The sequence below is a fragment of the Rhincodon typus genome, chromosome 33 (genome assembly GCF_021869965.1).
Source record: "Rhincodon typus isolate 14 chromosome 33, sRhiTyp1.1, whole genome shotgun sequence".
NCBI lineage: Eukaryota > Metazoa > Chordata > Chondrichthyes > Orectolobiformes > Rhincodontidae > Rhincodon > Rhincodon typus.
The window spans coordinates 924,270-946,236 of NC_063364.1; the positions used below are offsets into that span (position 1 = coordinate 924,270).

The window sequence follows — 21,967 nt, forward strand, 5'->3', positions numbered from 1 at the left end:
CTCTCATCCCTGCCTCCTTGTCCTGACAACCTGTCCATCTTCTCTCCCAACTATCTGCCCCACCCATCCCATCTATCAATCCCCACCACTCCCTACCTGCATTCACCTATCACCATCCCACCTACTTTCCCCAACCTCACCCCTCCTCTCCTCTATTTCCCAGCTCCCTTCCCACTCCCCATTTCTGAACAAGGGACCCGACCCAAAATGTCAACTTTCCTGCTCCTCTGATGCTGCCTGACCTGCTGTGTTCCTCCAGCTCCACAGTGTTGTCTCTGACTCTAGCATATGCAGTTCTTGCTATCTCTTGTGGGGGTGATGTTCTGATTCCCTAATAGTAATCATGATTTGACCATGAAGGGAAACATGCTAATGAGAACTTGTCAGAAAGGCGTGACAATTATCATGGGAGAACTTAATCTATAGAATAGAAAGAAAGCAGAATGCTGTCAAGATACTGAAAATCTGAAACAAACCCATTTGAGTTCAGAACAGGATGTGGTTAGGGGTTGGGGTCAAGTGGATGGTCACTTCAGGGTTGGGTGTAGTCTGGTGTCAGGGAGTGGGTCAAGGGGATGTTCAGTGGTCAGGGTTGGGTTGATGCAGGTACAGTTACATTGTTTAAAAGACATTTGGATAAGTACATGAATGGGAAAGGTTGGAGGGATATGGACCAAATGCAAGTAGGTAGTTCCAGTTTAGTTTGGGAATGCGGTCAGCATGGACTAGTTGGACTGACGTGTCTCTTTCTAGACCAGAGATCATTGTTTAAAAATCAGGTGTTTCCCAATTGAAACAGATGAGGAGGAAATATTAATCAGTCTTTTGAAAAGATGAAAGGTGATATAAGGCGAGTGCTTGATATTTTATTTTAAAGACAGCGGTAGGTACATCCTTCTTATGCAACGTCTTGAAAGGTTATCAAGGGTAGGTGGAAATGCAGATTTGAGGTTACAATCAGCCATGATCTTATTCAGTGGTGAAGCTAGCTCAAAGGTGTATCCTGCTCCTCACTGATGTTTGTATGGAGGCTGAAGACATTAGTTTAGCCTCAACTAGGGCATTACGTTCCTTTCTGGGCACTGTAATTTAAAGAAGAATGTGAAGGCATTGGAAAGGGTACAGAAAAGGTTCATGAGGATGGTTCCATAGACAAGGAATTTCACTTCTGGGGCTGGATTGAAGAATTTGGAACTGTTTTCCTTGAAGAATGGAAATTTGAAAGCAGAATTGTTTGAAGTGTTCAAAATCGTGAAGCTTTGGTCAGATGTCACACAATATCAGATTATAGACCAGCAGGCTGATTTGAAATCACGAGCTTTTGAGCCGTTACTCCTTCGTCAGGTGAAGCAGCAGCACTTCTAAACCTTGTGATTTCAATTAAACACTACAACCTGATGTGGTGTAGCTTCTGACCTTATCCACCCAAGTCCAACACTGGCACCTCCACATCATGAAGGCTTTGGACAGGCTAGATGAGGAAAGTCTGTCGCAGTTCGTGAAAGGATCAAGAGCCACTGGTTGACAGATTTAAGGTAACTGGTAAAAGAAGCAGAATTGACATGAAAAATCCTTATCACACAACAATGTAGCTTGTGCTGCACTGCGGATGGGTGTGTGAATGGCAGGGGAGAAGTTTCGATTGACGCATTCAGAGACAAGCATTTTATCTGAAAAATTAAAAATGTGGTGGGCTGGGGGAAGCAGCGAATTGCCCCTTCAGACACACACAAGATGGAACAAGCCGTTCTGTGCTGTGACCCATTACCACTGTGTGATTCAATGGGAGATGGAAATAGGATCAAAAGTGATGGCTCCCGTTGGTAAGTGTCATGTGTACCAGTGTTATTGTTGGACTCGGGTCTGACATCCCTCTATTGCCGTACGAATTGCATTCGTATTTCGCTGTTGAGTGTAGAACGAGGTCCTGTTCCAGATGGTGGGGCCTACACCCTCAGGCTGCGTTGCCGCTTTAAGGCCTGGCACTACCATGAAGATTGGGCCACGTCAGCGCTGCGTCTGAATGGAGGAGAAGAGCGGAAGTGTGTTGTGCAGCGCCGGAAGTGGAGCAATGGCGGAGCCGGAGGTGGCTAGAGGCTGTGAGTGAGGGAAGGGATTAGAAATAGGGGAGTGGGGTCAGAGTTAATGGTGAGGAGGAGCTGGAAGAAAGAAGGGAATAAAAGGGAAGAGGGAACAGGGAACAGGGTAAATGGGGCGGGGGGTGTATGGAGGAAGGGATGGTTGGTGTGAGGATGTGGAGTGGGGAGTTGTGGGGCGTGCATAGAATATGGAGAAAGGAGAGGTTGCATGCAGATTTGCCGCTGTCAGTTATGACACCCTGATTTAGTGACAGTCAGATGCACTGTAGCTCAATGTCCGCTCCTGATTCGTATCCTTATGCATACATTTAAAGATATCAGTATCGTGTGTGTGTATATATAACATATAAAAGTAAATATCACCTACAGTCTGTCCTGGTCCTTACACGCCGAGGCCTTTGCTTCCTCGGAAAACAAAGGAAATTTGGCATGTTCATAATGACTCTTAGCTGTTTTTATAGTTACACGTTGGATGCATGGCAGCTTGGTATAGCAACTGCCCTGCCCAAGACCACAGGAAATTACGGAGAGTTGTGAATGCAGTCTACTTCATCACAACCGACCTTCCTTCCACTTGACTCCGTCGATACTTCCCGTTGTCTCAGGAAACCAGCCAAGATAATCAAAGACCCCTCCAATCCCGGTTATACTGTCTACCACACGGTAGAAGATACAAAAGTTTGAAAACACATACCAATGGACTTAAGAACATCTCCTTCCCTGCTGTTATCAAACTTACGAACAGACCTCTCAGATTTTGGTTGATCTTTCTTTGTAGTTGTAACATCATATTCTGCATTCTGTTCTATTAACATGCTGTACCTTTGTAAGGTATGATTTGTTTGGTTAGCACATAAAAGAATACATTTCACTATCTCAGTACATGTGGCAATAATATATCAAATACATCAAACCAAATGTATGTTGATCATTTATGACTCATGGAGGTATCCTAACACAGAGGCCATTCAGGCTATTCAATCCATGTGACTCTGTAGAGCAGTCCATTCCCCCCACTTGATCCTAGTATGTCTATTTCCTTCAAATGTCCATCCAATTCCGTTTTGAAATTATTGATAGTTCCAGGTCATAACCAATTGTAATTACATTTCATGCCCAAAATTTTGCTCTTTAAATCCTGTTCTATTGGCTCTGCATGTGGGCCAATCAGAGCTTGATTAAAGTTCAGTATAATCTTTGCGCCCACCCCCCCTTCCATCTTTAATTCTTCAATAATTCTGATGAAGACTCAAGATGCCATATGTTTTGCAATTACAGTCCCAAGAATTCCTATCACTTTCAAAGAGACTTACAAATCTATAGATATGTTGCAAAACTATTGGATATTAAGTTGTTGTCCCAAATCTAGCAGGAGCTACTTGAAGGGATCAGAAGTAGGGAGCCTGGCAGCTGTGCTTGCTCCAGGCCACAAGAGGACCAGGTTTTAATAGACTAATAGAAGCATGAAGTCTAATGAGCAGATCCTGAGCTCAGTTGTTTGCACTTGCTTTATCACACTGTAAAAATAGTATCAACAGATGTTTCCATCTTCCTTTCAGTGACGCAGGTGCTGAACATTCTGTCTGAATATGGCTGGTACATCCTCTTCAGCTGCATTGCTGTCTACTACATCTTGCAGAGGATTAAAAGTGTGTTGCAGTCAAGAAGCCACAAGCAGACGCAAGCTTCAGAGGCCCAGCTTGGTATAAACTTTGTCTTATTTGCATTTTGGGTGAAATATGTTGTCAGCTTGTCTTTCTGAGCATATTATAAGCTTGCCATTCTTCCTCGAATGCAGAGCAATAACAGACTCTCAGCTTTGAGGTTAGGCATCTAGTGCACATTTTGAAAGTTTCAAATACATAAAAGAATACAAATCTGAATGAGTAATATTTTAAAAAGAGAGAGAAAGTCACTGGTGGTAATGGATTATTTTGTAGTTTCTTTCTTGATTTCTCCATTCAATCACACTGGACAAACAACGGCACGCTCAATATAGGGAGGTGTCAGATTATCCACTTTGCACCCAAGAAAATCAAATCCAACTGTTTTCTCAATGTTGCGCTAGCAGACAGCCTTTATTGTAATGTGGTTAGAATACAAAGGGCTGGAAGTTATGCCCCACCTGTACAGTAATCTGGTTTGATCCCACCTTGAGAAACTGAATTCAATTCTGGGCTCCATGTTTCATAGAATTTAGAACCTATAGTGTGGAATGAGGCTATTTGGCCCATTAATTCGGTACCAGCCTTCCAAAGAGCATCCCACCCCGACCCTACTCTATCCCCATCACCCAGTATATAGCATTGCTAATCCACCAAGTCTACATGACTTTGGACTGTGGGAAGAAACAGCAGAAATCCACTCAGATGCAGGGAGAACATGGAAAATCCACACAGATAGTCAGCCAAGCATGGAAACAAACCCGGATCCCCGGTGCTGTAAAGCAACGGTGCTAACTACTGAGCCCAAATTTCAGGAAGGATGTAATGGCTTTGGAAGGCGAGCAGCGCAGAGCAATACCATGGCTAAATTATGTAGACTCTCAGCTAGGCTTGTGCTCCCTTGAATATAGAAGATTGAATTGATTGCTGTTTAGTATGATTAAAGGGTTTGATAACGTAGTTAGAGAAGAACTGCTACTTCCAGTGGTATAGGCCTGAACAAAGGAGCTTACAATTAAATCCAGGCTGAAGCAAACTGTATTATCCTGAGTCTCTGAACATTGCTAAGAGGGCATACTTCCACCTTGTTACAATCCTCGACCAGACTGCTAAATTTATGCTACATTGAGGCTAGGCATGAGTAATTTATTTAAATTGTAACCGAAATGTGAGATTCAGGGAAGTTATTAAGAGAATATGGCAAAGACTCTACAGCTTTGAACAAAGAGCAATAAAATATACTGTTCAATATTAGAACAGTAATACATGTAACACTCATTTCTAACACTCAGAATTAACATGGTGATAAATATGCCTGTGATTGAATACTCTGCAATGTACATTGAAGCAAATACAATCAAGACAGATCCCAAGAATTTTTCAACAGTTCCTTCCAGACACTAATAATGTGTCATCAAATTTCGTCAGATTTCAGAAGGGAATCAAAAATCTTCACTTTTGCTGATCTGGCCTTGAAATACTGTTTGCCAGCTTTTCAACTACCATTCTTTAGCTGCACTGGTATTAATGCTCACAGGCTTCTTCTAAGCCGCTCATGGATTATGTGGACAATGATCTAAAGGGGCAATGCAAAGGAATATTTTAACCCAGTGGATCCACCAGGATCTGGAACATTCTGCTTGAAACTGTTCTCTCAGTCACAGTATGCAGAGTAGGCCATTTTGGACTGAGATAAATGGTAGTGAACCTGTGAAATTCTCTACCGTAAAGGCTTTGGATGCCAAGTCACTGAATATGTTGAAGAAAGACATAGGCTTTTAGATTTTAAAGGCATCAAGATTATGGGGGATTGGCAGGAATATGGCATTGACATAGAAGATAAGCCAATGAGTTGAATGGCAGAGCCATTTGGGTCGAATGGCAGAGCCATTTGGGTCAAATGGCCTACTTCTAGTTTCTATGTTTAAAGATGATGTAAGTGGTTCCCATTAATAGCTGTGAAGGGGAAATGGACAGGTACTTGAGATTGAGAAATTTGTAGGTTACAAACAAAAAGCAAGCAGAGAGACTTAGTGAGGAATTGATGGATTGGATCTAGTTGACTCTAATCCAAAAAAACAGTTGGATGACTGTGTGCTGTTAGAACTCAGGAAGAAATTATAAGAGTTAGTACACAGTTAAGATTTGGAGTGAGTTCTGGGGATCTGTCTTGGGGAGCTGGGAAAGTCAGGCATGAAAAAAGTTGCCTCTTAGATCCCTTCTATTATCTTTCCCTTCTCTCCATAAACCAATGTCGTGTAATTTTGGACTCCCCTACCCTGGGCAAAAGATCTTAGCTCTTCAACCTATCCAGGCATCCCCTCCACCCCAATAATTTTATAAACCTCTATAAAGTCACCCCTCAGCCTCTGATATTCGAGGGAAAATAGCCCCAGCCTATTCAGCCTCTCCTGATTGCTCAAACCCTCCAATCCTGGCAACATATTTTTAAATCTTTTCTGCATCCTTTCAAATTTAACAAAATCTTTCCTATAGCAGGGAGACCAAATGAACTCCGTATCCCTAAAATGCCCTCACCAGTGTCCTGTATAGCTGCAACATGACATCCCAACTCTATACTTCTGCTCCTACGATGCTGCTTGGCCTGCTTGTCCAGCCCTGCACCTTGTTGTCTCGGATTCTTCAGCATCTGCAGTTCCTACTGTCTCTATACTCAATGTACTGACCAATAAAGGCAAACCTTCTTTATTACACTGCGTACCTGTGACACCACCTTCACGGAACTATGATACTGCACCCTAAGATCTCGTTGTTTGGCAATACTCCTCAGGATCCTACAATTAAATGCATAAGTTCTGCCCTGATTTGCCTTTCCAAAATGCAACACTTCACATTTAATTAAATTAAACTCCGTCTGCCACTCCTCGGCCCATCTGATCCAGGTCCTGTTGTACTTTGAGGTAACCTTCTTTGCTGTCCACTACGCCATCAATTTTGGTGTTACCTGCAAACTTACAAACCATTCCTCCTACATTCACATCCAAATCATTTAAATAAATGATAAAGAGCAGTGGACCCAGCACAGATTCTTGCAGCACCCTGCTGGTCACAAGACTCTAGTCCAAAATCAACCCTCCACTACTACCCTCTGTCTGCTACCTTCAAGCCAATTTTGTATCCAAATGGCTAGCTCTCCCTGGATTCCATGTGATCTAACCTTGCTAACCAGTCTACTATGTGGAACTTTGTTGAACGCCTTGAAGTCCATATAGACAACGTCCATCTTCATCAATTTTCTTTGTCACTTGTTCAAAAAACTCAATGCAGTTAGTGAATTGAAGGAAATAAACATGCAGGATCATGGGGATTGAATGGGGGGGTGGCATTGACTAGTTTGCTTTGTGGGGACATTGTTTGTGTTCAATACTGTATATATTTGGCAATGGCTCTTGTATTGAAAATGACGATGACCATTATGTGGCTGAATCAGAATTAGGGATGTGCAATAAATGTTCCCTGAGTTAGCAATACTTATCATGTGAATGATAACAAAATGTTTAGCTTTATGAATAATGCATTACCCACCACACATCTTCATATTCAAGATTGTCCATAGAATCTCTAATATTATTTGACTTTGCTCCATCTCCTTTTGTTTGCTGTTACACCCTTATTCCAATACATTCCATGAAAAGAGATTGGGCAAACTGGACTTGTATTCTCTATAAAGTTTCGAAGAATAAGAGGTGATATCATTGAAACCTACATAATACTTAAAAGGGGTAGACAGAATAGATGCAGGTAATGTTTCTCTGGTCCCTGGTTGGGAAATCTAGACTGGGAGCACAGTTCAAAAATAAGGGGGATGCCATTTAGGACAACGGTGAGAAATTATTTTACTCAGAGTGTTGAATCTTTGGAATTCTCTACCCCAAAGGGCCATGGAATGTCAGTCTTGGAGTATATTTAAAGTAGAGGCTGAAAAATTCTTGGATTATTGATGGTGTCAAGGGTTTTGGGATAGTGAGTGTAAAAGGTGTTGAAGTGTTCAAACAGATACAATTGTATTAAATGGCACAGCAGGATTGATTGGCTGAATGGCCTATTCCTGTTCCTATGTTCCTAAAATTATTCATTATCCAGTCAGTTATCTGAATTATTGACTTATTTTGTTTAATGAATCATTGATACTTATAGAACAAAAGGAGACTATTTGCCATTGTACTTTGTGTTGTCTCTTTGAAAGAGTACTTGTGCTGAGTTTCGTTTTGCTTATTGTTTGTCATCCTGTAATTTACTCAATCTCAAGAATCTGCCTATCTCCCCTTCAAATCACAAATGGAAATTACTTACTCCATCTGTTCTGTAAAATGTTCCAGATACTGATGATTGTCTGGGGAAAATATTTCTGCGCTTCTGCCCTGCAGATCTTTGTCTAAGTAATCCATATACATTTTTATTTTACAGTTGATGAACTAGCTGTGCCTCCTTTTAAGAACTTGTGCATAAAGACACCAGGGATTCTCTGCTCTTCTACACTTTTTATGCTGTTTTTAGAATGCATGAGGAATACAGAAAGATAGCAAAGTGTACAATTCACACTTTACATTGAACTCCTTACTGCTTGCCGCTGGCTTTTTCACCATTCGATTTCGAGACCACTAAATATCATCTAACTTGGCAAAGTAACAGCATCATTCCACTGTTCCTTTTGTCTCTATCTAGGATGGAAAGTGGCTATTTTTTAAAAAAAAACTTGCATTGAACTCGGAGTAACACAGAATCCCCGCAGTGTAGAAGCAGGCCAGTCAGCCCATCAAATCCATGGAGCCTCTGAAGAGGATCCCATCTAGACCCAATGCCCTGCCCACCCTATCGCTGTAACGCTGCATTTCCCCACGGCTAATCCACCTAACTTACACATCCCTGGACACTAAAGGCAATTTAGCATGGCACATCTTTGGACTGTAGAAAGAAACCAGAGGACAGAGGAAACCCCCACACATGGGGAAATTGTGCGCCCTGCACACAGACAGTCGCCTAAGGGTGGAATCAAACTTCGGTCTCTGACGCTGTGAAGCAGCAGCACTAACCATTCAGCCACTTTGCCACCCCCATGTGTTGTGATGGTAATGCCATTGAATGTCAAGGGGTAGTGGCTAGATTGTCTCATATTGGAAATTATTGTTGCCTGGAATTTGTGTGATGCAGTTATTACTTGTCACATTTTGGCTGGATATTGGCCAGGTCTTGTTGCATTTGAACATGGACTGCTTCAGTACCTGAGTAGTCATGAATGATGGTGAATACTATGCAATTGTTGGTAAGCATCCGCATTTCTGACCTTATGATGGAGGGAAGGTCATTGATGAAACATCTGAAGATGGTTGGGCTTAGTTTACTATTGAGGAACTCCTGCAGAGATGTCCTGGAGCGGAGATGATTGACCTCCAACAAGCACAACCATCTTCCTTTGCGCCTGGCATGACTTCAACCAGCAGAGAGTTTTCGCCCAATTCCTGTTGATTCCAATTTTGCTAGGGCTTCTTAATGTCAAATGTGACCTTGATGTCAAGGGCTGTCACTCTCGCCTCATCTTAGGAATTCAGTGCTTTTGTTCATGTTTGAAAGCTGTAATGAGGTCAGGAGCTGAATGGTCTTGGCAGATCACAAACTGAGCATCACTGAGCAGGTTGTCATTATGCATGTGTTGCTTGATAGCACTGTTGATGACACCTTCCATCACTTTAACTGTTGATTGACAGTAGATCAAAGAGGTGGTAATTGGCTGGGTTGAATGTGTCCTGCTTTTTGTGTACAGGATGTACCTTGGCATCTACCCTACAATGTGGAAAATGCTTATGTTTTAGCTGTACTGGAACAGGTTGGCTAAGGGAGCGGCAAGTTCTGGAGCACAAGTCTTCAGTACTATTGCTGGAATGCTTATCGGGGGCCATAGCATTTGCAGTATCCAGTGCTTCCAAGTGTTTCTTGATATCACGTGGAGTGACTTGAATGGGCTGAAGATTAGCAACTGCAATGCTGGGGCCACTGGAGGAGGCCAGATGGATCATTCATTCGGTACTTCTGGCTCAAAATGGCTGCATAAGCTTCAGCCTTGCCTTTTGCACTGATGTGTTGGGCTCTTCCATCATTAAGGATGAGGTTTGTGGAGCATCATCTTCTCATGACTTGCTAAATTGTCCACCACCATTCATGATTGAATATGACAGGACAGCAGAGCTTAGATCTGATCCGCTGGTTGTGGGATTGCTTAGCTGTACCTATCACTTGCTTATGCTGTTTGGTAGCTTCACCAAGTTGACACCTCATTTTTAAGTATACCAGGTGCTGCTCCTAGCATGCCCTCCTGCTCAATCCATCGAACAAGGCTTGATGATAATGATTGAGTGTAGGAAATGCCAGGCTATGAGTTTGCAAATTGTGTTGGAGTGCGATTCTGATGTTGTTGATGGCCCTCTGTGCCACATGAGTACCTAGTTCTGAGTTGCTAGATCAGTTTGAAGTCTGTCCCATTTTAGAACTGTGATAATGCCACACAGCACAATGGAAGGTATTCTGTGTGAAGGCAGGACTTTGTCTCCATAAGGGCTGCGTGATGGTCACTCTTATCCATGGACAGATCTAAAGCAAGCAGCTTGGTGAGTGTGAGGTTGACTATTTTTCTCCCTCTTGGTTCCTTCAGCACCTGCAGCAGACTTAGTTTAGCAGCTTTTAGGACACAACTGGTTCAATTAGCATTGCTGCTGCTGAGCTACTGTTTGGGTTGGGGATTTCAATATCCAACACCGAGTACATTCTGTGCCCTTGCCGCCCTCAGTGCTTCCATGGAATCCCTACAGTGCAGAAACAGGCCATTCGGCCCAACAGTTCCGCACCGATCCTCCGAAGAGCATCCCACCCAGATCCAACTCCCACCCCCAACCTCATCTCTGTAACCTTGCATTTCCTATGGCTAACGCACCAAACCTAAACATCCCTGGATAATTTAGCATGGCCAATTCATCTGTCTTGCACATCTTTGGACTATGGGGGGGGAACCAGAGCACCAGGCGGAAACCCATGCAGACATGGGAGAATTTGCAGACTCCACACAGACAGTTGCCCGAGGCCGGAATTAAATCCGGGTCCCTAGCGCTGTGAGGCAACAGTGCTAACCACTGAGCCTGCGTGCCGCCCGAGCATTTGACATGGTGTACTGATTCATCAGCTGAGGGAGAATGGTATGTAATAATCAGCAAGAGGTTTCCTTGTTTAACCTGATTCCATTAGATTTCATGGAATCCAAAATCAATGTTGAGAACTCACAGGCCAACTCCTTCCCAACTGTATACCATTGTGCTGCCACATTTGCTGCAGGACAGGACATATCCAGGGATAGTGACGGTAGTGTCTGTAAGGAATGATTCCGTGAACATGACTCTGCTGTTGCTTGAGACAGCTCTCCGAATTTTTGAACTAGCCCCCCCATGTTAGTCAGAAGGATCTTGCAAGGTTGTTTCAGCTGTTATCTTTTCTGATGCCTCCGTCAATGCCAGGTGGTCCATCTGGTATGATTTCTTTGTTGAGACTTTAGCAGTTGTTACAACTGAATGATTTACTAGTCTACTTCAGAGGGCTGTTGAGAGTCAATCACATTGCTCTGGATCTGGAGTCATGTGTAGACTAAATCAGGTAAGGAATGGCAGATTTCCTTCCCTGAAAGACATTAATGAACCAGATGGCTTTTTACGACATCTGGCAGTGGTGACTTGGCAGACTTCCATAGTCATCATGAAATTCTTAATTTCAGATTACTTATGAATTCAAATTTCACCATATGCCATAGCGGGATTCGAGCCCTGGTGTGCAGAATATTAGCTGAATTTATGGATTACTAGTCTAGTGATTATACTACCAGGCTATCGCCTCCACCTTAATGAGTAAATACATGATATAAACCTCAATTAAAATTGTCCCTAGTTCTCCTGAAAATAGTGATTGACTAGCAGAATATATAATCATACATCAGACAAGCTTGCAAAATTAATTTGGTTATAATTTCATGTAGAGTAGCACAAAGGTACCAGATTTTTCGTGCGTATTTGGAATTGTTTCCTGAAACAATATATGCTTGGACTAACAAGCAAGGCAGTCTGATGTTGAGGGAACATCTGACAGTACCCCACAGAATCACAATTATGGTGCAGAAGGAGGTCGTTCAGCCCATCATGTTTGCACTGACTCTTCAAATGAGCATTGTTGCCTCTTGCCAATCTCCTGCTTTTTCCCCATACCATTGCAGGCTATTTCTATCCAAATATTCATCCAGTGCTCAAGAGGACCTGTCTCTGCCACATTTTCAAGCAGTCCATTCCGCACCCAAACTGCTTGCTGTGTGAAAATGTTTTTTTCTCACATTCCCCTGGCTTTTCCACGTGATTTCAATTCTATGGCCCCTCACTCTTATTTCTTTTATGAATAAGAGCAGCTTCTCCAGCCTACTTGTAATTTTAAAAACCTTGATCAAAACCTCCTGTGCAGGCACTGTCCCAGCTTCTTCAATCTATCCTCAGCTAAAGTTTCCCATTCCTGGAACTGTTCTTTTGAATCGCTTTTGCACTTCTCCAATGCATTCAAATATTCCACACATAAAACAGTTTTCCATTTTGGAAGCTGACGAGGGTCCTGGTTCCACAGGGGAGTACAGTCAGAGCCAAGTTTCTGGTACCACGAGGGGCTTGACTCTACAAGAGTGAAGGAAGAAGAAAGGAGGAGTGATGGGATACAGATAGGCATTTCTGTGGCCATCAAAATAGGCTGCGAACAACCAGAGATTGTGGTCCATGTTCGTGCTAATGACATGGGTAGGAAAGGAAATGTGGTCTCTCAAATCAGAATTTGGGGTGCTAGGTAGGATGTTATTAAGCAGGGCCTCAATTGTGGTTAATCTCTGGGTTACACCCAGTGCCACGTGCAAGTGAGTATAGAAATGGGAGGATAAGGCAAATGAATCTGTGGCTTTGAAGATGGTAGGCTTTAGATTTTTGGGACAGTAGGACTGACTCTGGGGAAAATGGAAGATGCACAAACCATAGGGAACGTATGGGAACAGAGCTAGGACTGAGTTCCTTGCAGGGCTGCTTTGTTGTTGGGAGGGCTTTAAACGAATTTAGGATTATGGGAATTAACAGCGAATAGTAGCAGAGAACACCAAGGCTCACAAAATATGAGAGGTTATAGTTGGCACTGGTACAGAGAGAAGCAAGTTAATATGTGATGTTGGAGGAAGGGAGATAGAAATTAAGTCCAAAACACAATTAATGTGCATGTGTGTAAATACACAGATTATACTAAATAAGATTTGCGAGTTAAAGACACAGATTAATACATAGAATTTTGATATGGTGATGAGAGACCTAGCACAAGGAAGGGCAAGACTGGGTGTTAAATATTCCTGGGTATAAATTTGTTCAGGAAAGTTAGAGGAAGGAGGAGGCATAATAATATTGGTTGAGGAGGACATTGCGGTGCTGGAGAAAGAAGATGTCTGAGAGTTCAAGCTAGAATTGAGGAATAAAAATGGTAAATTACATTGTCAAGTATGTTCTGTTGACCATTAACTTGTCGAAAGAATATTGAGGAACAAATCTGCAGGAAAATTACAGAGAATGCCAACGTTGTACAGTACTTGTAATAAGGGACCTCAGTTACCCAAATATAGACTAAGATTTTGTTCAGGTGAGTTTCCTACAGCAATATGTATCCCATCCAGCAAGGAAGGATGCATGTTGGGCTTGGTCTTTGGAAGTGGGTCAAATGTCAGTGGGGAAAAATTTAGGAGACTGTGTTCATTGTATCAGAAGGTTCAGGATGGTGGTAGAGAATGACCTGCAGCAATCCAGAGTGAGAAAAATCAATTTGTGGAGAGCTGGCTGTAATGGAGTAAGAACAGAGCTGAGCAGGATTTATTAGATTAAGAGTTGGCAAGGAGATCAGTAACTGAACAAAGGGCCATCTTCAAAGAACAAATTGTTCAAGTATAGTCGAGGTATAATCCCTCTCATGGGAAAGGTAGGACAAACAAAAATCTACACTTCCCTGGGTGAGAGAGGAGGTATAAATTAAAATTAGAAAGAAAATGAGTGCTCGTAACAGGTAATACAGTTGAGAATCAGCAGGAATATTGAAGGTTGAGTTGGGGTGGGGTGGGTCTGGATGGAGGCAGCAGTGGTGATAAAGGACGTGAGAGAAGCAAAAAGGAGTTAGGACAAAAGACTAGCAGACAATATAAAGAGGGGGGAGAAGGGAGCTCTAATAAATAGAGAGGAGGGGTGGGGCTGGGGAAGGTAGGTGGGATGGTGATCGGTGAGTACAGGTAGGCAGTGGTAGGAATTGGTCAGTGAGGTGGGAGGAGCGGATAGGTGGGAGAGAAGGCGGACAGGTCAAGGAAACGGGGATGAGAGGGAGGGTTGGTCATGGGATGAGGATGGGGTGGGGAGACTTTGAAGCTAGTAAAGTCCACATTGAGACCATTGGGTTGTAGGCTTCCAAGGCAGAATATGAGGTGCTGCACCTCCAGTTTCCAGGTGGCATCATTGTGAACTGGAGGCGGCCCAGGACGGACATGTTGTCCAGGGAGTGGGAGGGGGAGTTGAAGTGGTTTGCAACTGGAAGATGTTGTCGTTTGTCACGAACCAAGTGTAGGCGCTCTACAAAGCGGTCTCCGAGCCATCGGTGAGACCAAGCGGAGGCTTGGAGACTGCTTTGTAGAGCACCTACGCTATGTTTGCGACGAACGATAACACCTTCCAGCCTACAATCCAATGGTCTCTTTGTTATCTCTGATTCCAGCATCTGCAGTTCTTGCTATCTGCAGTCATAAATGGATCATTTTCAGGTTGGTGAGATATAGTGAGTGATATGCCACAGGAATCGGTGCAGGGGCCTCAACATTTTACAGTTGATATAAATGAGTTCAAGGAAGAGACCAAAGGTGTGGCTAAATTTGCTAATGTCACATGGTAAGTAGGAAATTAAGTGGGTAAAGATACGGCAAATGGAAGTTTTCACATTTTCTCACACAACGTTCTATTTTGGCAAGAAGAATAAAAGAGGAAGTGTATTATCACGTAGAAATTGCGTGCATCTCCGAGCTCTTCAAAGGGACCTAGTGTACGAATCACAAAAGGCTAGAATGCAGGTATGACAAGTAATTAGTAAAGCTAACAATGTTCTAATTTATTGAAAGGGAACTGAAAACAGGTTCTGCTTCAAATGTACAGGTCATTGGTGAAACCAAATCTGGTACTGGTCTGGTCCCTTTATTTCACGAAGGATGTAAATGCATTGAAAGTAGTTCAGAGAAGGTTTTACGAGGCTAATTTTGCAGTTGGTTGGGTTATTGTATGAGGAAAAGTTAGATAAGCTACACTTGTGTTTGCTGGAATTTAGAAAAGTAGGAGATGACTGAATGAAACGTACAGTATCCTGAATGGTCTCAACAGGGTGATTGTGGAAAGGATGCTTCCTCTTATGTACAAGTAGGGATCATTATTTACAAATCAGAGGTCACATGTTTAAGCGATGAGAATTTTTTTCTTTGAGGGTTAAGTGCGAATTGAGGGTGGCTGAGAGTCCTCACAATGGAATTCTGGGATATCGCCACAGTCATCACTACTGTACAGCAGGTCAGACAGAACCCGGTGTCAAGGTGTGGTTAGAGCAAGGAGGGGGAGTTGCCCTTTTAAGGGAGGACATAACAGTGCTCAGAGAGGAAAATCTTTAAGGGTCATTAAATGAGACCATATGGTTAGAACGCAGAGACAAGAAGGGGATGGTCACTCTGTTGGTAATGTATTATAGACCCCAAATAGCCAGCGGAGACTAGAGGAGCAGATGTGTAGAGAGATTGCAGATACCTGTAGGAATAATAGAGTAGTATTCGTTGGAGATTTTAATTTTCCCTGCATTGATTGGGCCAACCAGGATGTGAAAGGCCCCGACAGGTGGAATTTGTCAAATATGTCCAAGAAAGTTTCTTAAATCAATATGTAGAGGGCCCAAATCGGAAGGGTGTAACACTGGACCTCCTCTTACGAAACAAAGTCAGGCACGTGGCTGGTGTCATTCGGAGAGCACTTTGGGACCAGTGACCATAACACTCTTAGTTTTAACATAGTTATGGGAAAAGATAGGACAGGTCCACAAGTTAAGGTGCTAAACTGGAGCAGGGCCAATTTTGGGGCCATTAGACAGGATCTAGCAGAGGTTGATTGGGTGAGTCTGTTTGAAGGAAAAGGAATGACTTGCAAATGGGGAGGCTTTTAAAAGTGTGATATCTTTTATGAACGTCCCTGTTAGGGTGAAGGGAAAAGCTGGCAGGTTTAGGGATCCCTGGCTGACGAGGGATATTGAGGCTGTGGTCAGGAAAAAGAAGGTGGCATACATTGGGTTCAAGTGAATCTCCAGGTGACTATAAAAAGTGTAGGAGCACACTCAGAAATCAGAGGCAAATCAGAAGATCAAAAAGAGGGTATGAGATGGATCTGGCAGATAAAGTTAAAGATAATCCCAAGAGGTTGTATAGCTATATTAAGAGTAAAAGGGAGAGAATAGGTCCCCTTAAAGATCAGAATGGCCATCTATGTGTGAAGCCACATGAGATGGGGGAGATTTTTAATGAATATTTCTCCTCCGTGTTTACTGAGGAGAGAATCATGCGTGCTAAGGAAATAAGGGAAACAAATGGGGATATTTTGGACTGCATACACACTAACAGAGAGGAGGTGTTTGCAGCCTTAAAGCACATAAAGGTGGATAAATCCCCTGGGCCTGATCAAGTCCATCCTTGGACATCGTGGGAGGGTAGGGAGGAAATTGCAGAGGCTCTTGCAGAGATTTTTGCTTCATCTTTAGCCACTGGTGAAGATCTGTAAGATTGGAAGGTGGCTAATGTTGTTCCATTGTTTAAGAAAGGTAGCAAAGACAGGCCAGGGAACTACAGGTCAATCACCCTGGCATCAGTGGTAGGCAAGTTATTGGAGAGGATACAGAGGGACTGGATCAAACAACATTTGGATAGTTGAGGTCTGATTACGGATAGTCAGCATGGATTTGTGCACAGGAAGTCATGTCTGACAAATCTCTTAGCGTTTTTGAAGAGGTAACCAAGAAGATGGATGAGGGTATGGCAGTGAATGTTGTCTATGTGGACTTTAGTAAGGCCTTATTCAAGGTCTTGCACAGCAGGATAGTCATGAATTTTAGGTTGCATGGGATCCAGGGAGAGCCAGCTAATTGGATTCAAAATTGGCTCAATGGTAGGAAGCAGAGGGTGATGGTTGAAGGTTGTTTCTCAGACTGGAGGCCTGTGACTAGTGGTGTGCCACAGGGGTCGGTGCTAGAACCTTTGTCATTTGTTATTTACATGAATGATCTGGATGTGAATGCAGAAGGCATGATTAGTAAGTTTGCGGATGATACAAAATTAGAGATATTGTTGATAGCGATGGTGGTTATCAAAAATTACAGAGAGATGTTGATCAGATGGGGAAGTGGGCTGAAGATTGGCAAATGTAATTCAATACAGATAAGTGTGAGGTGTTGCATTTTGGAAAGTCATGCTAAGGTAGGACTTGCACAGTAAATGGTAAGGTGCTGGAGTGTTGTGGAACAGAGGGACCTAGGAATACCAATTACATAGTTTGTTGAAAGCGGCGTCACAGGTGGATAGGGTGGTGAAGAAGGCATTTAGCATGCTGGCCTTCATCGGTCAAGGCATTGAGTATAGGAGTTGGGATGTTATGTTACAGTTGTATAAGTCGTTGGTAAGGCTATGTTTGGAGTATTGTGTACCGTTTTGGTCATCCTGTTGTAGGAAAGACATAGTTAAACTGGAAAGTGTGCAAAGAAGATATGAGGATGTTGCCAGGACTAGTAGGCCTGAGTTATAAGGGGAAGTTGGCCAGGGTAGGACATTCTCCTACATTATAAGGAGTAAAGAGGGGTGACCTTATTGATGTGTATAAAATCATGAGGGATGACGAATTGAAAACTAGAGGGCACAGATTTAAGGGTGAGGGGGGAAAGATTTAAGAAAGACCAGAAGGGCAATTTCTTCATGCAGAGAATGGTGCATATATGGAATGGGCTGCCAGAGGAAGTTCTTGAGGCAAGTACGTGGTTGGGAGGGGTTGAGAGGGATATAGACCAAATGCAGCAATTGAAACTAGCTGAGTGGGCACCATGGTCAGCATGGACCAATTTTAGCCAAAGGGCCTGTTTCCATGCTGTTTTACTCTGACTCTAAGTGACTTTGGAACTTGTTCCTTAACAAGTGATGGAAGCAGTCTTGGCATACTTTTTAAAGACAGAGGTAGATATGTTTTTGATAAACAAGAGGGTAAAAGATTATTGTGGCTAGCTGGAAATGTGGAGTAATGTGATTGGCCATGATCTCATTGAACGATGGAGCAGCTTCCAGTGGCCTACTCGTATAAGTTTGTATAATCAGGCTGATTTTTGGCGGGGTGAAACAGAAAGTTGACATCACAGTGGGCATGACTATCAACAGATAAAATTCCATATGAAAACTGCTGATGTTCGAAGTACTTAATGACAGATTTACTGAATACTTGCTTTGTATTGGTCATCACAGTCGAGCATGAGGATAAAATATCAGGGTTCTCAGGAAAATAAATCAAGGAAGAAAGAACTTGATTCAGTATAAGTAAATAATTGTGACAGAGAAACTGAGAGAAAAGCTAGATCTCCAGAACCCAATAAATTCACTCAATTTTGTATTTTCAGAATTTTCCTTTAGACCTTAATTCTATTCTGTTGGCACAGTGACCGATTATGAAATAGACTTCCATGTTTAGCAGAATGTTCACTAACCAATCTAATCTCGAGACGTTTTCAGTCTATTTTGGATAATTAAATTGAGTCATCTTCACTCTCAATTATCTTTTGATATCCATTTAAAGGTGGCAGAAATGACTTATTCCTAATAGTGTTTGACGGTTACAAAAGCAGTCACGCAATTTCTATTCCAAAGAAAAAGTACTTCTAGCATTTCTTGAAGAAATTGCTTCATTAAACATGCGCAGCTTATAGAATGGTTTTATTCTGTTTGAAATTAGAACCATCATTAATTATGAGGCGCCAGGAAGCAATGGATGCTGCTCGCCATCGGATGCAACAGGAGCTGGATGCACAGGCAGCGAAATATCGAGAAAAGCAGAAAGAAGTAAGACTGCAGTGAATCAGCTGATCACAACGTTACCACCTGTTGTAGGTAGATGATTTGGATGTCAATACAGGAAGCACAATTTCAAACTGTATCAGTGACCAAAAACCTGTTTCCACTGGTAGGACAGTAAGACAGATTTGAGAACATTATTTAAAGAGTCACAGGAATGCTGAAGAGAAGCTTTGTTTAACAGCATGTTGTTGAGCATTAGAATGTTGGAATGCAATACTGAATGATTGGTTGAAGCAGAATCAATTGAAATTTTTAAAGCAGAATTAGATAAATACTTGGAAAAGACCAAGGTTAGTGTGTTCTGGGGAAAGAACAGAGGATCAGGATCAATTTCAGAAGTCTTTGAGAACCAGCATCGTCACAGTGGGCCAAGTGGCCTCCTGAGCTATAAGATTCAATAATTCAAAGAGGATTAGCAAGCAAAGTGAATTGTAAATTACATCAGATTAATGGAGTTGGCAGATGGGCTACCAGGCAGAAGTGTATTTATTGGGATAAGTGTCAGTTGAGACTGTTTTGGAGTGAATACCATGAGGGAAATGTGCAGTCAAAGGAGAGACAGTGAAAGGTGTGGAGAAACTGAAGGGTCAAGTAGGTAATTGCTGAACAACAGAGTGCAGGCCAATACAGGTGTTAAAATTTGCTTTTTATAAGTAGAGGCACAGAGTAAGAAAATAATGATGAGTTTACATTTGTGATAACTGATGTATGAAGTTCCTGTTGTTTTGATCAGATTGAAGAAGAGAAGAGGAGAGAGAAAATCGAAGCATGGGAGAATATGCAAGAAGGAAAGAGTTCCCGGAAGAGAACCAACATGCATCCTGTAATATGATTCTTATGTTTTGCTGTGATTATTTATTGTTTCATGGTGTGTGGGTACTGCCGGCAAGGCCAGCATTTGTTCATTCCTAAGTGCCCTTGAATTGAGTGGCTTATTAGGTTATTACAGAGGCAATTAAGAGTCAACCACATTGTGGAGTCACATGTAGGCTCGTTTAGGTGAGGACAACAGATTTCCTTTCCCAAAGGGCATGAGTGAACCAGATTGTGTTTTCATTTATCTGTGGGTGTGGGAGTCAATGGCTAGTGTGGTTGGTTGGCTCGCCTGCTGGGTAACATCATCAGTGCAGCCTCCGATGAAGCGCTGTTGTGTTTTCCTGCCTGGTATTTGAACTCCGGTGTCCATTGGGCTGGATTACCTCCCTCCCGGTTTTCCTTCGCAATGTAGTGTGTATGGGCTTGAGCTCTGCGTGTTTATCGATGGCTTTCTTAGTGGAGTACCCAGGCTTCTAGGAGTTCTTGTGCTTGTCTCTGCTTAGCTTGTCCCAGGATCCTGGTGTTGTCCCAATGGAATTGGTGGTTCTCCTTATCCATGCGGATGGAGATGAGAGAGTACTGGTTGTGTCTTTTTGTTGCCAATTGATGTTCGTGTATGCTTGTGGTTAATTTCCTTCCTGTTTGTCCAATGTATTGTTTACTACATTACTACGTTTACTACATACTACACTATATTGGACAAACAGGAAAGAAATTAAACACCAGCGTACACAAACATCAACACAGGGATTTAGCAGTAGTAATGCCGCTGATTGATAAGGATGATAGTTGTTGAAGATGGTCATTCTCTGGCACTTGAATGACATAAATGTTTCATGCCCAAACCCAAGCCTGAATATTTTCTTCTGATGAAGGTTCACCTGACCCGAAACGTTAACTCTGATTTTTCTTCAGAGATGCTACCAGACCTGCTGAGCTTTTCCAGCAACTTCTGTTTTTGTTTCTGAATATTGTCCAATAATTACAACAGTCAGTGGTGATTCCAGTACTGAGACTAACGTTCAAATCCAGATTTATTAATTAATTTGAAATTCTACAAAACGGCGGCTGAGAGACCTGATAGAGGTCTACCAAAATTATGAGCGACGTAGATAATGGACTATCAGAGGCTTTTTCCCGGGGTTGAAGTTTCAATTACAGAGGGACACAAGTTAAAGGGGAGAGGGCAAAAGTTTAAGGGAGATGTGTGAGGAAAGTTTTTCACCCAGAGAATGCTAGAAGTCTGGAATGCAATGCCAGGGGAGGTGGTGGAGGCAGGCACATTGGCTACATTTAAGATGCATTTGGATGGTTACATAAATAGGGAGGGAATAGAGGGATTTGGACTGAATAAGGGTAGCAGGTTTGTTTTTTAGTTTAATCAGGGCATGATGATCAGCACAAGCTTGGAGGGCTGAAGGGCCTGTTTCTGTGCCATACTTCTCTTTTGTTATTTGTACAAGCTGCTATGGTGAGTTTTGAACCTGTGGTCCTAGGATATTAGGCTCGACCTCTCAGATTTCTGTTGCATATTATTTGTGTGGTATTTATTATCAACAGTACCTAATCTTGACAAACTGTTTATACAACAGGACTAATTATTTCATTGTGTTTAACATCAGGAGTCAGAATCCAGTACATCGAGTGCAACAAAACCCAAATCTGACAAGAAGCCATTGAGAGGCGGTGAGTGCTAATGGTCTTCAACCATTCATTTGTGCAAAATAGTAAATATGTTCAGGAAAGATTAACAAATATGTAAATATTTATGCACCATGAATGTTGTAAAGTCAAAATTATTTTTACTGTATTTAACAATGTTGCCAGCACATCCGCTTAATTTGGCATAAAGCTAGTTAAAAAGCTCCAAATTTTGAATAATAGCATTACCTCAACAGGCTGGGGGAGAACTTATGTTCTGACCTGATCATGTGGGTCAGCTCAACTTGAGTCTGACTGAATTTTGGAGCACAAACTCCCTCTTCAGCGACTGGTGGCTTAACAAGTCTCTGCAGTGGTTTTGAGAAGTAAATCTGCTCAAATCTTTAAAGAGCAGGTAGAAAAGTGGTTTTAAAAAAGCGTTTGGTATCCTGAGCTTTATAAATAGTAGCATTGTTAATAAAAGTAAGGAAGTGACTTTTGGGAAACATTGGTTGTGCCAC

The 21,967-nt window shown here is 42.4% G+C and overlaps 1 protein-coding gene across 1 annotated transcript; it reads left to right on the forward strand.

The window, feature by feature from the left end:
• The first annotated feature begins 1,968 nt into the window (after window positions 1–1,968).
• Window positions 1,969–21,517, forward strand: selenos (selenoprotein S). The gene is made up of 5 exons (XM_020516772.2): window positions 1,969–2,099; window positions 3,659–3,802; window positions 18,868–18,974; window positions 19,723–19,812; window positions 21,428–21,517. Exons 1-5 carry the CDS (start codon window positions 2,024–2,026, stop codon window positions 21,500–21,502), a joined length of 492 nt encoding a protein of 163 aa, XP_020372361.2. The 5' UTR covers window positions 1,969–2,023; the 3' UTR covers window positions 21,503–21,517.
• The last annotated feature ends 450 nt before the right edge of the window (window positions 21,518–21,967 follow it).